We start from the raw sequence: 20,233 nt of genomic DNA on the forward strand, positions 1-20,233 counted from the left end.
CAAGATCCACTGCTGAAACCATACTTTTTTATCAGGTCATGTTTGCATCTGGCAAGGATTTGCAGACACAACATCATTAACAGCAGTACATATTTTCACAAGATTTACCTCTTCAACACTTTTTCCAAGTTAGTAAATCATAGCTTCTTTAATGTCCTGCTGGCCGCGTGAAAAACAGGAATTTATGTAACAAGCTCTGGGCCGCAAACCTTTTCCTGTTAGGAAAATTTTTTTTTTTCATTACTGGCAGAGTTAGGAGACAGCTCTGTTACTCAAAGAGCGACCTCAAATGTCCTCGGTACAATAATACCATATTATAACATTTTTGATGACTAAGGAATAGCAGTGATTTGTTAAATATTTAACACTTGTGTAGCAGAGAAGAGGGAGCTAAGCGTCGTCACGGTGCTTTCCCTGGCTGATGTTTTGTGTGTTTGATATGGCTATTTTCATACTAAACAGTGATCCTGAGCCAACTGGGTATGTTTACAAAATACAGTAAAAAAATGAACTGGCGCAGGAGGTTTTTTAATCAACAGACACGCAGAGCAACTTTCTTGCGACATTTGTAGAGCTGGACTTGTGTGAGGCACAGATTTGTCTGTGGCCCTTGAGTGAAAACAGCGGGCTGTGCCAGGCTGGCCTCACAAGGTTTCTCAGCCAGCCCCTGGGCCTGGGGGCAAGTCCAAAGATGGATTTCCAGGCTTACCCTCCCTATGTGTTAGCTGCAGCTGGTGCAAATAAAATTCCAGGGCCTTCCCTAGCACCCTGTTGATACATAAAAGATGGTGTTTTGATTTTAAAGTTACCTGAAGAGATACAGTCCTACTTGACAGCTTCTAGGAGAATGGCTTCCTTTTGAAATTGAGTAAGGAGACACTCAAATCATAGAAAAATCAGAGAGGCATAGAATGCTTGGGGTTGAAAGGGACCTTAAAGATCATCTGGTTCCAACCCCTCCTGCCGTGGGCAGGGATACCTTACATTAGACCAGGTGGCTCTAAGACCCATCCAGCCTGGCCTTGAACACAGCCAGGGATGGGGAATTTTTGGAGGTGTCTGTTTATGGAATAACTACAAAGATGGTTCTTTGGAGGAGATGTTGGAAGAGCTTCTGAGTTTAGGCACATGGTTTGACTCAGTGTTGTGCTGGTTGAACAGCTGGTGCCTTGAGGCCATGCTCTGCCGTCTTCTGGTGTTAGGGAGTGTCTTGTGCCCCTGTTGCAGGTGAAGCTGCACTTCTGGGGGCACAGTCTCAAGTCAGTAGCCACCTGTAAGGTGTCTCAGGGCTGTAACACCTCCTGCCTGCCCTCATCTACTGAAGATCTCCTCTTTGATCCCAGAGTAACCACTTCTGTTGAACTCTGCAGATGGCCAGTCCTGCTTTGTCTATTTGGCTTTCCATGGTCCAAAACATATCATGGCTCTTGCAGGGAATTTGAGCCTGTTGCCTCTGGTTTCAGCCATGAGATGACTGTGCCTGGCATGCCTTCTTAAGATCTTTAGACAAGTTGCTGAAAATTACTGTGAATGGAAGGCAGGTAGTGAATTACTGATTGTTCTGCCATTGAGGTCTAATTTCTGGTTTTACACATTTATTTAATGTGTTGTTTTGTGGTTCCCTCCTCCTTGTTATACGTGAATTGCAGTCCTAGCAGAGACCATGGTACTGTCTCACCCTTATGTTAGCATCTATGGCTGCCTGTTTCTGTTCTCTTTGAACTTGTGGCCTTTTGTTTGCAATTGTGTCAAGATACAGGAAAACTTTTCTGTTGATACAACATTTTTTTACATGTACTCAGCAGAAAATTATATGAGTAAAAATACATTTATTTACAGCTTGGTAATGCAAAGATTAGTCTCTTGTTAAAAGGTCAGCCTGTGGCCTTCCATTTTGGAATTTTTTTTTTCTTTGTCTAACATGAAACATTATTCATGGCTGAGGTGGTAAAAAGAAAGTTCCAGTACCTCTGGTCGTTCTTGGCACAAGTCATCTGGTGCCCTCAGATATTTGAAGAGTCAATTTTGCATATTAAAATGTTGATTTTGAAAGGGAAAAATGGTTTTAAGACTGGGGGTTTAATTTCAAGCTTGTCTATGCTCTTTGCATTCCTTTATATTCTATGATTTCTTAGGCAATTTATGATGTTAACTTAAAAAAAAATAGAACTTAGTCCTCATCTGGTTTTCTCTATGTATTTTCTCATGTAACACGAGTGATATAAATCTCACTAATGCTCAGTAGAAATAGCGTCAGTTTGTGTGTCGCATGTCTGTAGGGTTTTGGGATGTGCAGGGTGAGAATCCATTATAAGGACCAAAGAACAGGATCTAGCATTCCTGAACTTTGTGTAAAGTAATAATTAAAATTAATTCCGTAAATACTGTCAGGTACATTTATTAGAAGACTCACTTCAATCATCTTCTTGATCTTCTGGCTTATTTTGTCTCCTTTATGTGGAATTTTTATTTCAGAACAGTTTCTGCAGTTTTATTTAACTTTTTATAATGTCAGATGTGATGGAGGCAGATGACAGACAAATTGCCATGGCGACTCTTTGCAAGCTTGTTTCAGCCAGTACTGTGAGCAGATAAAAGATGTTTCCAGGCTGGCATGCTTTCTTATTTAATGATTACCCCTGTGTTTTCTAACAAAACGAGAGTATGCTTACAAAAGCAGGTGTTAGTATGCCATAAAAGATGCATGTCTTCCCCATTTCTTACATGCTCTTCTGTTTTTTCAGAATTCAATCCGTCACAACCTGTCTCTGCACAGCAAGTTCATCAGAGTGCAGAATGAAGGAACAGGGAAGAGTTCCTGGTGGATGCTCAATCCTGAAGGAGGGAAGAGTGGCAAATCTCCTAGGAGGCGAGCAGCGTCCATGGATAACAACAGCAAGTTTGCCAAAAGTAGAGGCAGAGCTGCCAAGAAAAAAACAGCCCTTCAGTCTGGTCAAGAGGGAAATGGTGACAGCCCCGGATCACAGTTCTCAAAGTGGCCTGCAAGTCCCAGCTCTCACAGTAACGATGACTTTGATAACTGGAGTACATTTCGACCTAGAACGAGCTCTAATGCCAGCACAATTAGTGGAAGACTTTCTCCTATTTTGCCAGAGCAAGATGATCTTGGAGAGGGGGATGTGCACTCCATGGTATACCCATCATCAACCACCAAAATGACTTCAACTCTACCGAGTCTTTCAGAGATGAGTAATTCTGAGAACATGGAAAATCTTTTGGATAATCTCAATCTCTTGTCACCGAATACATCAATGACTGTGTCAACCCAGTCTTCATCTGCCACCCTGATGCAGCAAACACCAGGTTACTCATTCGCATCCTCGACCACAAGTATAGGTTCACCAAATCCTGACTACAGGAAATTCACTTATGCTCAAGCTAGCATGAACTCTTTGTCCCAGATCCCTATGCAGACTCTGCAAGAAAGTAAATCAAGCTACGGATCGATGAGCCAATACAACTGTCCTGCGGGACTTCTGAAGGAGTTACTGACTTCCGACTCTCCGCCGCACAACGATATCTTGGCATCAGTGGACACTGGTGTTTCCCAGGCTGGTGGCAGGGCACTGGGCCAGAGTGTGCTGATGGTGGCCAACTCGGTGGTGCCGAACTACGGCAGCCAGCCGCCCCACAACAAAATGATGAACCCGAACGCCCGCCCTCACCAGGGACATAACCAGCCAGCGCCTGCAGTCAATGGCCGTGCCTTGTCACACACAGTGAACACCATGTCACACACATCAGGGCTAAATCGCCTGTCAACAGTGAAGACTTCGCTACAAGTGCCTATGAGTCACCCAATGCAGATGAATGCCATGAATCCATATGCCCCCGTTAACAGTTGCAATGGCTACGGGAGGGTGGGAATTGTTTCCCTCCACCAGGAGAAGCTTCCCAGTGACTTAGATGACATGTTAATCGAACGGTTGGACTGTGACATGGAGTCGATTATCCGTAATGACCTCATGGATGGAGAAACGTTAGATTTTAACTTTGACAGTGTATTGCCTAACCAAAGTTTTCAGCACAGCGTAAAGACAACCACACACAGTTGGGTGTCAGGCTAGGATGTAGTAGGAGGAGGTAAGCTGTGCTTTTTATAATAAATCTGCAAAACAGCTAAAGGGAAAATAAAGAAAATGTCAAGATGCTTAAAATCTGGGAGTTCTTCTGTGTTAGCACGTGAACTCCCTCGGTAACAGTCAGTCACTTGCCAGTCCTTTGTTAGTTTGAGAATCAGGTTTGCACTGGTGCATTGGGACTGTCAAGTACTGACTTCTCTTACTTCATGTGGAGCGCTAAATGTTTTGTCAATGATGTTTTAAAGAAAAAACTTGCTGGTTACTAGCCAGTAATGAATACTTGTTTTTTTTTCCCCATTTAAAGTATCTTAAAGCTAGCTTGAGCATATTTTAATAGATTTATTCATCTGTTGTAAATGTTAATTTGTTCTTTTTGTTGTTTTTTCTTTCTTCCTAGGCTATGGTTAAATTCTCCAGACTTGTCTGACAGCAGGAACTGAGAAAAGCAGTACAAAGATGTCCTTCACCTTACTTTTTCATTTTCTTGACAAAGCTGTGCGCATGCACTAACTTTTTTTGGGGTCTTTTTTCTTTTTTTTCTTCATTTCGTCAGAGTTGGCAGCAGAGAGAGTATTTTCCTGTACAGGATGTTTGCCCAAGGTTTGCAGGTTATGTGCTGCTGTAGATAAGAACTGTGCCATTGGAAATTTCATTACTCTGAAGTGCCAAATTCACTACACCATATAATTACAGCAAAGACTCTTACTTACATCATGTTATGCTTTCGGTTTTGTACAGTATGATCTGTAGAAGAATTGTTTTTTAAGACTTACCTGTTTTGGTCCAAGAAAAGTTTATAAACTTTTGTAAGAATACTGTGATGATCTCATGCCCTAAGTAAGTTTAATCCTTGTTGATGTTACCTGTGTTTTGATGAATTGAGATAACCGTGGACTTGCCTTGCAGCAGTATGAACTGCATTATTTTACTGAAAATCGCCACACATTTCATATGGGAAGAGAATAGCCTGTTAAATATGATCCTACTTAACTCACTGACTATTCAAAGCAAACAGTAGGTTAAATGCCATTTGATAAGTTACCTGTATTTGTGTAAATTTATGCAAGAATATATCTTGGTTTCATTGTCAGATTAATCACTTTATTGTTTGGCTTAAGATAATTTTTGGAATACTTTCCAAGCTATTTTTCTTATAATTAAAATCTACTTTTGTTACATAGGCAACTTAAAAAAAAAAAAATCTGAGATCTGGCAGCATTCATAACCTCTTCATTTTGTACAGTATTTTAACTGGATTAAGTACATGTTTTTATAAATTTCCCTAGCACCTGGGAGTGCTAATAAAGGAAAATCTTAATAAGGATCTTGAATACAAAACATTTCTGTCCCTTTTTTTTGTTGTGTGATGTATAAATATAGACAACTTTATGTTTAGAAATATTTAATCAGTTTTATATATATGCATTTTTAGAAATGTCATCTGCTTCTATTATCATTTTAACTACCACAAAGTGTTAAGTATTCATTGTTAAGATGCTTGTACAATGCTTCACATTTATATTTATTTCGTGGAGGTCTCATAATGTTTGTGCACCCAAGAGCAGGACCTTTTGTGGAAAATTTGTAATTGTTGTAAAACTAATGACAAAATTGTCATTTGTCTTAATTAGCAGTAGCTTTAGGATTCTTCAGTGGTTCTGTTGTAAAGCAGAAGATTTCAAGAGACAAAAATGCTACTTTTGAGTGGGAGACTAAAACTTTGACCTTATTGCAGGACAAAAAATGACTTACTTTCAAAAAGAAAGGTAAAGTAAGTGGAAAAGCTATACAAATGCATGAGGTTTAGGGTAGGGGAGAGCATTAATAACCGAGATCTTATTTCTCTGGAAAAACCTGGTCTTGCTGGAGTAAGCACACTGACAGCTACCTGAGCATTTTCAGGAGCGGGTCTTGGAATAAATGATTTCTGATTTATTGTAATTGCATGTTGCAGTTTTCATGGATGTGTGAATAACAGGCCTCACCTGTCTTTTCACTGGTTGCTACACAACGTTTGTGTTACAGAAGTCCTTGGAGCTTTTTTTTTAATGCACTGACAGAATTAACAGCTTTTTTTTGCTAGGGCTGGCTGTTACGAAGAAGGGGAGAAGCAAATATTTTTACACTGATTTTTCTTTTGTCTAAATAGCTCACAACCAGAAAAGGTCCTAATTGAAACTCATCTTCCCTGTAGTGATATGGTGTATGGTGGAGAAGGAAACAGAACGTAAGCCAAGTAAATGAAGTTTAGTAGCAAGCCATATATTTAATGATCCTGTTATGACTTTCCTGAAGCTCTGCAATGTATTTATTGATGTGCTAGCATTTAGCTCCCTGTTGGGCTTAAATCATTACTAATTACAGCTGGTCCTACTTTTGTAGATATGCTATTACGGTTGTCAGGCAGGACCAGAGGCTGATGTGACACAGGATCTTCCCCAGCGTGACATTGCTCTTTGAACCTGTTTTGAGCAAAATCAAATGTTCTTAGTGCCAAAGCCTCAATGAAACCACCTGCTTTTACAGGCAAATACTTCCAGTAGCATCCTCACCATCAAATGACTAGTCTCTGAAACATGATAGTAAATCCTGGCAGGGGAGCAAGTGGAGGGCTCATACAGGGGTTTCTGAAGATCATTCTGTCTGCTGCACGTGCAAAAATGTTTGCTCCCAAATAGGCACTGATACACATAGGCCAAAGTAGTCATAAAATCCACCTCTGCATGCACAGAAAGCAGTAAACAATGCTATACTCCATGGGGATGCAGCTGAACATGCTACATTTAATAATATACCTCCTGTTTATTATTTACTGCTACTGTATAACTTCCTGTAAAGAGATATTTTATTCATTTCTTTTTATACCTATGAATGACATAAATGTAGTCTTTCCTTATTTACAACAGTCTGTAGAAAGCCCTTTTATGTATTGTGAGAAAACGGTTGTAGGTAATCAGATTTGGGCTGCATGGTCAATTTGGCATTTTTGGGGGTTTGTTTTTTTTTTTAAATTTTGAGAGGTTTGTTTGTTCTTTTGTTTTTGGTTTTCTTTGTTTCTGTTTTTTTTTTTTTTTTGTGGTGCCATTCTAATGTTTCGCAATTGTAATTCTGGAATACTGTGAAGTTGGTGAAGGAGCATGTTGTCTGCCTTGAAAACAAACATTATGTGACCTCTAGTTATAAATCCTTTTCCAGTAAAAGTACCAAGTTTCTGGAGTAACTTAGTTTGTCAGAATTGTTGTAAATGATTGGTTTGTGAATTGTGCAGATGATCTTACCTATGCAGCCTTGTTTTTGACTTTTCTCTGGTTTGTACTGTTATTAAAAGTTTATTGTATTATAGAGCTGTTCAGATATTTTAAATATAAAGATGTATTGTTTCCATAATATAGCTATATGATACATGTTTAGGTAGTAGATGCATTAATTGGAAAGCTCTGCTTTGATAAACTGACAGTTTGACTACACTTATAAGCAAAAATCATATTGCTTATTATTGGCTTAAGTCAACAGAGCATCCCTGAGAAGTTAAAATTGGACCAATTTTAAAACAGTATAAAATTTGCACTTGTTAAACCACTGGATGTATGTTAGTACTTTTTTATTTTTTTACTGATTTGAAATTCCTATTTTCATTATGAAATTGCTAGGATTCTTAATTTATGACTGATTTTAAATAAGGTATTCTCATTATTATTATTATTATTATTGTTATTGTTATTATTATTATTTTGGTAATCGTAATGTAAGATGCAGCATGGTTTATGCAAGCAAAAAGCAAATTATTCGACATGAAAACTGGCCTCTTTTTTGAAGGTGTTCCACAAACCAGCAATATCTGAGAGATTGGCATGTACATACTGCTAGTTCTATTTGCGAGTGGTGTGACAGCTCTTCAACGCTTCACTGCTCTGACTTAGTCACATTGCAGAATTAAAATTCATACGTGGATATTTTCAGAAAAAGTGCCTGATGTACTTCTACAGACACATGAGAACAATCCCTGACAGTTTGTTGTATAAAGCCATAAATGTATATAAATTATGTTAAAAAGATTTTGTGTCCTTTCTTGTATACAGAGAATGAGATTTGTACCAGGATTCTACTTGTGATTAGTAATCCTTCTACTGAGAAGTTGTTGTAATCACTTTCCTCACCGTGTAATCTTTTAATGATGATGATCCCGTTTGGACAATCCTGATGGCATTAGCAATTTTATACAGAAAAATACCTCATGGTACCAAGTCTTGCCTGGCGAGATGATAACGTATTGATGAGCAAACACTAACTGCAGAATAGTTAACAAATTTTCCATTACTTACTTGGTATAAAGGAATTTTTCTCTCTCGGCATTGCTTCTGGATTTGGAACTGTAGCAGGTACAGGAACCTAACAGGGCTGTGTTACCAGTGTTTAATCACAACCTAGTGTGCTAAAAGTAACTTGTTTACAAGTCTTTGAGACTAAACGCAAGAAGAATCCATGCCTGACTCCCAGGGCTCGTGAGACATGTTTGGGTAGAGATGTGTTGTTTACTGGGAAATGCACGAAGTGGCATCAGACCGTGTTGCCAATGCTTCAACAAGCGTAGTTCCAGAGAAAATGGCAAAAAGTCCTGAAATCGTTTCAGAATGGGTATTTGTAAGTATAAGCTCTTAATAAAATTGCTATGACATGAGATGGTAATTAGTGTATCAGAATGTTATGTAATACATTATTAAAGAATAATAAAAAAAGGGGATGTTAACGTCCATTAAACCACAGGAAATAATTAGTCTTTTAGTCCAAATTACATGTTAGGACCTAATGCTACTAAATGTGAAAGAGAGCAGGCCCAAGCCCTCTTGGTCCTCTTTCCCCTTGTTTTTGCCTCTGCCCCTCCTGAAGTCTGTACCTTTTCACAGAGTTTTTTCCTTGCTGAACATTTGCCAGCCTTCCTGGTGCTGCTCCTTTTGCAGCCATGCTTTAGGCTGTGGTGATGGGAGTGCTGCTGATGTGAGTGAGTAGGGAGAGCAGGAATGTCTGATTTTTTAAAAATTTTTTAATTTTTTTTTTTTTTTAATTTAGATTGTGTTTCAAAACAGAACTGGAAGAAAGGATGAGAGGCTGCCAAAACAGACAGCCAATAACACCCACGCCACAGTTGTCTTGTGAGGCCCAGATCCCTGCTTGCCTGCAGGTGGGGAGGGAAGGGGTGGCAGAGAGCAGGCTCTTAATGAATTGCTGGCAAAAAACTCCAGTTTGATCTTAAAGTGAGCAGAGGTAGACCTAAAGAACATGAAAGAACTAATTGCGCGTAAAAATAGAAATATTTAAAGATTGCTAAAAATTAATTTTTGCTCGTACCTTGCAGTTCCAGCTTTATTTTAGCTTTGCCCTTTTTTCTTCAGTGTACATTTTGGAAGTGTTTTTACATGTTAGGGGAAGCTGAGGATATCTTCCCTGACATTTTCAAAAGCCTGACTTCTGGAACGAGAGGGTTGTAAGAGCCAGAGATACTCTATTTGGGTGTTCATGACGCTGTTTTTGGAAAGGATGCACATCTATCTAATTGGTACATGACTAGTTACTGTTGTCAGGAGAGATAGTCAAAGCTTGTCTCTTGGGAAAGGACTGGCTAGCAATTTATGCCAACCTGGCAACAAGGGATTTGAATCTGCTGATCAAGCAGGAAAACCTCAAAGCATCTTTGTGCTCTGAGTCAGTTCTACATCATTGTAATAAACATGTTTTTGTGCAGAAACATCAACTACTATGTCACCTCAGTTGATAATCCAGTTAAAACTACAAATGACATTAGGTCTTGCAGCCATTTATTGCGCAGCTTGTGTGCAAAGATGGGATTTGTGAAGATCCTTGGAAGGAATAACTTGCAGCGATCAGTGCCTGTGGTCATGCCCACTGCTGGAATTGCATGCAAATCCCTGTTCATTACCTGATTGTGTTTTGCTTGGGGTAATGTTCTGGCATGTGCCAAAATGATAGCTGAAATGAGGAGGCAGGGACAGCGCCCCATCTCATGTTATGTTCTTCTGCTTGCTGTTGGACCCTGGGGCATGCAGAAATTTTGCATGTATTTTTTGCAAGTAAACTTCTTGTGGGGGTGTTTATCATTGAGATGATGGGAAAAGGGATGAGGGCTCTGTGCGGTACAACTGGAAGAGTGTAATAGGGCTGTGGTGGGAAGAATCAGACAAAGAGCTCGTTCATAACTTGGAACCTCAACATTTTACATCCTTCCTGTCTGCTCATCTACAGTTGCTCATGCCATCCTTAAATGAAGGGGTTTTTCCAAGAAAGATGTGTTGAGTGTTGGTCTCCTCTCCTAAGTAAGAAGAAAAAAGAGGAAATGGCCTCAAGTTGCCCCAGGGGAGATTTAGTTTGGATATTAGGAAAAATTTCTTCACCATAAGGTTGTCAAGTATTGGAACAGGCTGTCCAGGGAAGTGGTTGAGTCACCATCCCTGGAGGTATTTAAAAATCCGTGTAGATGAGTCACTTAGGGACATGGATTAGTGGTGGACTTGGCAGTGCTGAGTTAATGGTTGGGCTTGATGATCTTAGAGCTCTTTTCCAACCTAAATGATTCTATGATTCTATGTTTATGTTTCTTGCTCTGTACCCTAGAGTGACACTACCTGAGCAGGCAACAACCCTGACCTTCCACAAGAACCTGGCTGGGTTTCCAGGGAACTGTGTTTGGCAGGAATGTCTAAATTGTTTCTGAAATATTCGATCTATTTCAGTCAAGTCAGCAGAGTTCATGGAAAAGCCCGTTATAAAAGTGTATATGCATTGGAAAGACGGGGGAGAGATGAGAGATTCTGGGATGAAGGAAGCATGTTAGATGGCTGCTTTAAAGGCCAAAGAAGACTGGATTTTCTCTGGGGAAAGGGCTAATGTGGCAAATAAAAGAGCTTTCTTTTTGTTGGATTTTAAAGTTGTGTCCAGGAGCAACCACAGACAGCACAAAATCCTGGCCTGAATTGTTGTTTCAGTTTTTTTGACCAGGTGAAAACAAGTGGTGAGCTGTGAAACCCTGTGAGTACTGGAGTTTCATTTCAGGAGTCCAAATAAGTTACCACTTCCTGCTCCTCCCTTTCTTCTTCCTTCCCCCCGCTCCAATTTACAGCAGTTGAGAGGAGTGTTCCTGTTTGGTCTGGGTTTTTTTCTTCACCCTGCTCAGAGAAGCTGAACTAAGCAAGACTCTGTGTCCTTCTTTCATTCCTCACAGTGATGGCTGAGCTGGGCTAAGGAAGTTGTTCCTCCTTTCTCAGCCCATAAAACAGATTGGTCATTTGGGCTTTAAATGGAGAAAAGTTGATTCCCAGGAGCCTTCATTCATTCCTGGATGACTCCAGGAGCCCTTTGAGTTGGCAAGTTTTGTCTGCTTGTGGTTCTCCTGCTGGGGAACTTCTAAATTGAAAATAGCCTGGAGATGACAGGGGAGTCCCTGAGAAGGGGGCTTGTCTTGGAGCCATTCATCTGTTCCACTGCTGGCCCTGTCTCCCCCAGCCTCAGCACCCTGTAACCCTCTCACTGACCCTTGTTGGTCTGCAAGGCAAGGTTTTCACAAGAGTGCAATCTGAGTAGGGTTTCCACGTCTTGTTCTGCCATGGGCAAACCCTGCTGGTATGAGCACATCTGTCTGGAAGTTTATTTTCAGCATAAAATACTTTCCTACAGACTGCTTGAGCAGCTGACTCCATCTCCGTGGTCCTGCTATGGTAGGTACAGAAGGGCAAGAGCCTGTTGGTGACTGAGAAGAACGCCAGGTAGATAGGGCTAGTAGTGACTAATTATATTGAACATGCTGGACTCCAGCTGCTGGGGTCCTGTTGCTTAAATCAGTCCAGGTATATTAAGTTTAAAAAATGATTATGCTGGTTTTTGCAAGAAGTTTCAGCATGTTTTGTGACTAGCTGATAAACCGGCAGGTAAGATTGTTGATAAATGTGGAATAATGCACAGGGAGAAGGGGAAAGTGAGTCTAGCACATATGAATACATAATGAATTGTGGATGAGGTGTTATGACCATGAGAAGCATCTTGGAGTCGTTGAAAGGATTTCTTTCAAGCCTCATCTCACAATTAGCTGTGAACAAAAAACCCCACAGGAGAAATAATAGTAGGACTGGCAGAGTCCATAGCAGAGATTAAATAGCAGAAAGGATGAGTGAGGGTGGGTGTAACTGAGTGAGGTGATAGGGCTTTGAAAAACTGGGTGCTGTGGAGAAGGTGGATAGGAAGTGATTAATCAGTGTTTCTTGTGACACAATTGGAGGCACTCAATGAAATGATCAGCCAGCAGGTTTCAAACAAGAGGAAGTACTTCTTCACACACTATATCATTAAAATTTGGAACTCATTGCCATGGGATGTGGTGGAGGCCAAAGGTATAAATGGATTCAAATATACAAATTAATAGATGTGCTCATCAGTGGCTACTAAATACAATGTCCGGATGCAGCTCAGGAAGTCTCTAAATGGCCAGTGCTGGAAGCTTGGAGCAGATACCAAGGAAGGGATTACTCAGTTGTGGCCCATCCCCTTCTGCTATTTTCTTGTCTGCATCTGCTGCTGGCCACTGTCACTGACTGGCCATTGTTGTAAGTGGACCTTTTGATCTGACCTTGTAAAGGTTGTCTTCAGAGTCTTAATTATGCTGGGAATAAGTACAGCGAGGAACAGATGCCTGACACCCTTCTGTGTGGAGGTTTGAGACCTCCACAAGTCCCTTTCCAATTCCCTGTTAAAGGTCATGGACATTGTGTTGGGTGTCTTGCTTGATACCTCTCCCCAGGAGTCATCAGCTGAGATTATGCTCTCAACATAATAAGCTGTGATGTAACAAATGCAAAATACTTGGTTAGATTTTTAAACTTCTAGGGCAGGAAAAAATGCACAGATATTTGTCAAGAGGAAGACAGAGCAGGGAGAAACAAAATCCGTGTTCATCCCCAGCAGCTCTTCCCTAGCAGCTCTATGGAGGTTGTGCTAAGGGCAGGGATAAGATAGTATTACAAATCTAACCTCCATCACAGCCATGACTAAAGCACTACTTGTTTTTACTTTGTTGGCCAGTAAAGAGTTAAAGTCATTCATGTGGGCATTTGAAAAGCCTTTCAAAGATAGTCAGCAGTGATGCTGGGCAGTGAGCCTAGCAGTACTGGTCTAGAAGTAGTGGTGTGTCAGTAGCAGGAGCTTCTCCAGTGCTGATAGCTGAGGTCAACCAGAAGAGAAATGTGTGTGAAATGTGCAATTTTTTACTGCTTTTTAAAAGTCTTAATGATGTAGAATGGAGTTCCAGTGGAGGACAGAATAGCGTTTTCTTGTCAGATCCACAGTTTGAACTCTTTCCTTTGGATGTTAACAGAATGACACCAGGCTTGTTAACTCATGGGAAGTGATTAAGAAATGCTGACCTAAAGAGGAAGGAAAGGTAAGACTTACCCTGCCCGAAGCAAAACCAGCCCATTATAGGACTTCATGTGATGAGACGCTGAGTAGACATCGCAACTGAGTCTTGAATGCCAGCAGCTATAAATACTGTGTGAGAGTGAATTTATGCTGTAGCTCACCAGTCAACATGTAGGAAATCACAGACTTCACTCAAGTGTTGAAAATATAATGCTAATGGACTACCATATGCATTGCAAACGTAGCTTGCTTTCCTTAGATCTGTGTCCAAAACTGCTTCTTCTATGAAGCTTTGAAATGTGAAGTCTGATCAATGCTGACTGTTCTCAAAACATTCAAAAAGAATTTTTAAGAAAGCTGTCACCTCTGTATGTTCCTCTTCAAGACTGGTTATTTTCTCTAAATTTCCACTTTTAAAAGAAAGGGGAGATACCTAAACCTCCATTAATGAAAGCTACTAATATTTGGTACCTCAACTGACTGAAATCTGGACTTTTTAATGAATTTCAAATTGAATAAGAGAGAACCATGCATTTTATAAATCACTGTTAGACTTCATTATCAAGCAGATCCATTCTCTCTTCCCTGTCTTTTCTCCCCACCTTCTCCTTGGTGATAGGTTTGGCAGTGGTTTAGGGACACCCAAATCATGGTTGCAATGTCAGCACCTGGGCATCCAGAGTTCCTTTCTGTTTGTGTTGGCATCAGCTGTTATTTTGCAGCTCTTCTTTTGTGTGTTTTGATCAGCAGTGCTCGCAAGGTGCTGAGCACTTTCCAAACAGGATGAAAATATTCCTATTTCCGAGAAGTTTGCAACTGATAATTTGTAGTAGGCAGTAGTTTTGTATGACTGGTTCTGAAAGCTTCTGTGTCTCTCCTAAAATTTTCCTGGTTTGTCGGGAACCCTGTGTTGACTGCATTAGCTATTAGCAACGTTAAGATGTGTTGAGGTCATTATGAGAACTTCAGGAAGTTCTCTGCCACCCACTCCAGAAGCTGCGCAGATACTCTGAGGCTATTGCAAATGTAAAATGAAATATGTGGGCCTACTCCCTCTGAATAAAGTTAATTTGGAGGTGATGTGTATTAACTATTCTTTTAAATTTTTTTTTTTAAATTTGCTTTTTTTCCCTTCATGTGCAACGATTTGCTGGTGTTTATTCAGTCATTTACTGCAGCTTTGTGGAGAAGTTACGACTTCCTGCACCTTTGGCAGGGTAAGGGGAGCCCAGAACACAGCTGACCGTGACTGCTCTCTTATTGACTCTTACTGTGCATCCTCATACTTTGACTGAGGAAGGCCTCATAATTCCATCATTTAAGAGGCAATTGCATACCAACATCACAGTTGCCTTTTGCGCATTAGTTAACTGAGTGATGATACAAAGCTGTTTCTGGCAGCCAAGGGGATGAAATCCAGCTGGCAGATCTGCTGGCGCAGGGTCTCAGGCTGCCAGCCCTGCACGCTCTGCGTTCCTGGGGCTGCTGTGCTAATTGCTGGAATGTGACTCCTACCCAGGGCACACGGGGAGAGCATGAACCCTGGCCAGCCAAGGCTTGCCTATCCCTTTGCCAAACCCATGGCTGTCCCAGCTCCCAAGGCTGCTGTGCTTCAGGTAAGTCACTGCTGCATCACAGGCACCTGTGAGCTGCCCACGGAGAGCCCTGAGCCCTCCCTGCTGATGGCTGCTGTGGGGCTCACAGTGGCACTGGTGTTACGGGGTTTTTTTAAGGGCTTGGTTTACCCAGTAGGAACATACTCATAAAAGGGAGGATGATCTCTGATTCTGAGTGTTCAGGTTCTTAGAGGCTTTAGTGGTGCAGACATAATAAATTGTACACAGCAGCTGCAAAAGCAACCTCTAATTTCAGTGGCACTGAAAACCGTGGTTAAACAATATCTGTGTTTACTAGGGGTTTTCTCTATCTGTTGAAAAGGTGATCCAGTTCTCTAGGGGACTGTTGTGCTTTTACAGCAGTAGCGTTTTAAAAATTCATAAGTGTGATTTTTTTAAGGTCAAGATATATTTAACCATATTTGAAAATTATTTGCTTATTTCTCACTTGAGAAAAGATTCTGATATAACAATATGAACATACTTAATTTTGACTTTTTTTCCAAGGCAGGACAAAAATACGGCTCTGATCAGTGAATTTGAATTAAAAAAAAAAAAATCTCTATTCCTTCATGCTCTTTTAGCTTATAGAAAACTCTGAAACACATTTTATCACTACATTTGAACAAGGCACATCTTAGTTCCTAGGTTTGTGTGGAGAAATAATTGACTTGCTTTTAATATGACACAGTCCTAAAGAAATCCAGTGTTGTGGAGCACAGATATAAACATACTCTTTGAAAGATGATGGAAATCAAGGTGGGCTTCTGGGTACCTGTTTTTATTACATTCCTATGGTCCTTCACTCTTTGAAGAGTTTTATTCTCCTGCTTATCAGCACTGTATGTGTCAGAATGGGGTCCCACCTGCCTGAGTGTTGGAAAAACCTTCTCCAGGAAGTAATTTCTGCTTTTAGTCTCTATGGTCTTTGTTGTGAAAAGGAAAACAGTCTGGGAAAAGGGGAAACAAATAAATGGATGGAACAGCATGCTGGCAATCAGTGTTGTGATCCAAGTCTTTAATATTAGATTTTGATGGGTTTAGGAAGAAAGAAGCTCAGGGAAAGGAAAACCAAAAGGACATGAGTTGCAGAAAGGAAGGAAGGTAAAGGAAAGGAGATTTGAAGAGGAGAGATGAAGGCCAGGTGGAGAAAGAAATGGCAAAGGACAGACTCAGTTGCTGGTCACTGCAGAGCAGAGAGACAGGGAGTTATCAGTCATTTGGACCAGTGTCTGGGTAAGATGTACCTGGTCTGAAAGTCACTGTAGTGCACAGAGCCAGCCAGATTTGCAGCGAGAGCATCTTCTCAGTCACACATCCAGGCAAAGCAGCTTCTTGGCCCGTTTGTGCAATGTGACAGTGTGTGGTCTTTCTGCCAAAGCTGATAAAGTAAGCCAAAGCAATGAGCTTGGTGGAGGCATTCATAGCTAAATGAGTAACTATGTCATATTATGGAGTGTATTTGAAATCCTGTATAAAATTAAATGTCTGGACTACATATGGAGAGCATTTGGGCATCAGGCTGCTGTGAAACAGCTCCTTGAGAAGTCATTAATGGAATTTGTGTAGCTGGTCAGATATGAGCCATAAATGTGAGCACATTTTCAGTCACTGAGTCTGACATCAGGTAGAGATGTTGTCAGTGCAAACTTGGAACCACTGGAATCGACATGAGGCATATGGCAATGGAAATGGAGGTTTTTCAGAACTGAAAGCAGTCTTCAAGAAAAAAATGTTTCCTGAATCCCTAGGGCTACAAGCAGGGATATACCCTGGGCTTTGTTTCCAAGATATCAAATCCACACTCAGTTTTTGCTAAATAAATCTTTGCTTGCTATATCAGCTTCTATATCTATCACCTATTTGCTCACAGGATTGAGGTGAAGCAGATTAATTTGTGGTGTATAAGTAGATGGTTTCAAGAAAATGGTGTGTACATGTGCACTTCAAAGACTGGTTTTCTTTAGGGAAACTGGAAATGGGATTCATCTAGCCAAATGCGGAGTTTTGGGATGAGGCTGTTAGTTGTCTGCTAACCAGCTAACCTGCAAAAACAAAACAGCTGGGATACACCTTCCATCTCCAGCCAAACCCAACATCATCCATGGCTCCACACGCTGGTGACTACAGAGCCTCAGAGGCTCCAGCTACGTGTCCTGACCTTTTTGCTGACCACGCAGGGGAGCTGCTCAGGAACCGGCTCAGGGAGCTGATTCAGCCAGAACATAACATGCCATAAAGGAGGTCTTGGAAATGATGGAGTTAGCAGCTGTGGCTAGGAGATGGAGCTGTGCTAGGTCAGCACTCCCTCCCAAAGAAAGGCACAGGGAAACCCAGGCCTTACTATCCAGCCTAAAAGGCAGGTGTAGAGACCTACACCACTGACTGTGCCTGTGAACCCAAGTGATAGTGATAGTGAACACTGGCCAAGAAAGCTCTCCCTTTGGTGAAAGCCCTGAAGAATCATGCTTTAAATACTATTTCTTCCATGTCAGTTCAATTTTTTTTTCCTCTGCAAAGCCAGGTCTGTTTGATTTACAGAACTGCAAACAGTGTTTCTGGTCTAGAAACTTTGGAATAATTTAATCTTTTTATCCTGTTGCTGTCCTATTTCAGTTGAGAGTGACCTGGCTGCAGCTAAGGAAATGCTGAAGACAAAACCTTAAAACTGGAATATGGCTGTTAGCACCTTGAATTTTCCAGCAAAAGCAGCAAGGCATGTCTGACTTGGTATCTAAACTTATTCCTGGTGTGGAAAAGTCCCCAGTGCTTTTTTCAATTCTGGTCTGAGAGGTCTAGCCCCCTTCATGATGCTAGCCACCACGTTCCCATTTATCTGAGAGAGTTCATGAGAATTGAAATATCCTATCCACTTTCCCACCCTCTGGTAGCTCTGGTCTGCAGTTTAGGCCCCTACAGAAACTAGCAGAAACCAACATATGCCTTATTTACATTATAGAATGATTTATAAGAGGCCCTTTACTTTAAGACATTGGTTGATCTGTGCAAAGTTAGGCTGTCTGTACTGTAGTCTGATGCTCGAATTTACTTTTACCTTCTCATAACAATTTTGAAGAAAAAAGTCTGTTTTGAGGAGAAGGTTGAGATTTTTCCATCTCCCATTACTTTCCTTTGGTTTTGGTCTGTGCAGTGTTAGAATTTCTTGAGCCTGTGGTTGGTGTAACCGTAGATTTCACTTTCAGATATTTGGGCTTCTCCTTGTAATGGATGAGTGCTCCACAACCAGGTGTAGCAAGCTGCTGTTTCCAGTCCAACATCCTGTCCAAACTTTGGCTTTCATGGCTTTGTGATGAGGCATGAGCATGCCCATAACATATGATACTTGAAATGGGTCACAGTTGAGATATTTTGCTGTGCTTTTATTAAACTGGCTGATGTCCCCAGTTTGAACTGTCTGGTTCTAGCAATAAAACTCAGCAGCTGTGAAGACTATCAGGTGCTGAGGGACCTTTAAGCATAGGTTAAGCCTGATGTCTTTAACTCTAAGATGTTCAGCTTTGGGGACTTCATGCTATAAAGCTGCATTTGTTGGAAAATTTAAGCTGCTAAATCCAGAAATATGTTCCAGTTTCAAGGCCTCAGCTTCATCATTTGTTTAGCTTCCAGCCATCTCACTTTTAACTGAAATGAGCTGGTAAATTTAAAAATAAATAAAATTACTCCAGAGCTTCTATACCATGTCCCAAAACTTATGAGGCTACCTACATGTTTTACAGGAAATGGTGGGAGGTTAGTCTATAAATATTTTGAGTTCTTCAGATGAAAGTACATAGGAATGCCTAAATGTTGTTCCTACAGAGGCTGTTTACTTAGGCTGTAGCTTCCCTCTCACCTTTGTGCACACCATGAAGTGGCGGTCTGTATGGACAAAAGCCATGCACAGGAAAACTGGAGGAGCCTTTTGGCCACCCCCTGATATTTTTGAGGAACTGGGCTGGTAAACACAACAGGTGCCTAAGCTAATTTGGAGTTTTGGACTCAGAGCAAACACAGTGTTTAAAAAGTGCCTAAAAACCTCCTCATCTTGCAATCTTTTATTTTGGTTTTGTTTTGTCACCTGGCACTACAGAAAATGACCAGACATCCTCTACTCTAAGCAACATTTTAGTAACACTATCCTCTCTCCATGTGTCAGCTTGACCATTTGTCAGTGGATTGGATTCTTGTTAGGCAGCTGTTCCTATCTGGTTTAACAGTGACCCAACAAATCTGAGTTTTCTGCTGGAGTGAATGACAGATTTCAATTGATAGTCTGAAAATAGCCATGTCACTTTCTATTTCTTTACCCATTGCTCTATTATCTTTGTTCCTAGGGCTGCCAGGACAGTGAGAATACCAGAACCAAACCAGCATGGACAGGTTAAGCTGATTGTCTGCTTCTTGGTCACATATAGGACTGTAATAGCCCTTGGCTAGATTTCAGAAACCAAAGGTGTGCAATTCAGTGGCAGCTCCACCCCAGACAGAGATGAGAGAATTAGTCTCCCTAATGTACAATAGCAAGTGTTCCCTCCCACAAAGATGCAGCACAAGATGTGAACTGGCCCAGGTAACTCCTGCCTTTCATTTGGCCTCTGCTTCTCACCAAGGCAGAACCTGAAGAGCACAAAAACAAGCAGCAGGCGTGAATTTTTTTATTAGAGATGCTAACCCAGCATTTGTAGGTATCTTCTTAAAGAAATCTCCATTTTTGCCCAGGGCATGGACAAACCAAGAAGAACTGCTGGCAAGACCTTTTGTCTATTTACTGAGCAAAACAATTTAAATGGTCTTTTTGGATACGTTTCTGCTGTATCCAATGCAGATGCTGTTGCTCCTGTCCCTCTGGGTTGAGGAAGATTGTCACTGCTTCACCGGGTATCAATAAACTAACTTTGTCAATTTTTTTAATACTATGTCAACAAATTGGTAACTCTTCACCACTGTAAGTGTCTAGATGTAAACTGCTGCTGTGCTAAAATGAGGGTCTGCTTGGTGAATCATAGAACCACCAAATTATGGAATGGTTTGGGTTGGAAAGGACCTTAAAGATCATCAGGTTCCAACCCTTCTGCCTTGGGCAGGAATATGTTC

At 41.0% G+C, this 20,233-nt stretch overlaps 1 protein-coding gene across 1 annotated transcript in view; it reads left to right on the forward strand.

The window, feature by feature from the left end:
* The window catches only part of FOXO1 (forkhead box O1), a 62,151-nt gene extending 53,362 nt beyond the window's left edge, over positions 1 to 8,789 (forward strand). Inside the window, exons 2-3 of the mRNA XM_015641131.2 lie at positions 2,745 to 4,104; positions 4,501 to 8,789. Coding sequence (XP_015496617.1) covers positions 2,745 to 4,088 — 1,344 coding nt within the window. The 3' untranslated portion in view covers positions 4,089 to 4,104; positions 4,501 to 8,789. The remainder of the gene's footprint in view (positions 1 to 2,744; positions 4,105 to 4,500) is intronic.
* Positions 8,790 to 20,233: the final 11,444 nt, after the last annotated feature.

Source organism: Parus major, chromosome 1, assembly GCF_001522545.3.
Source record: "Parus major isolate Abel chromosome 1, Parus_major1.1, whole genome shotgun sequence".
Classification (NCBI taxonomy): Eukaryota; Metazoa; Chordata; class Aves; order Passeriformes; family Paridae; genus Parus; species Parus major.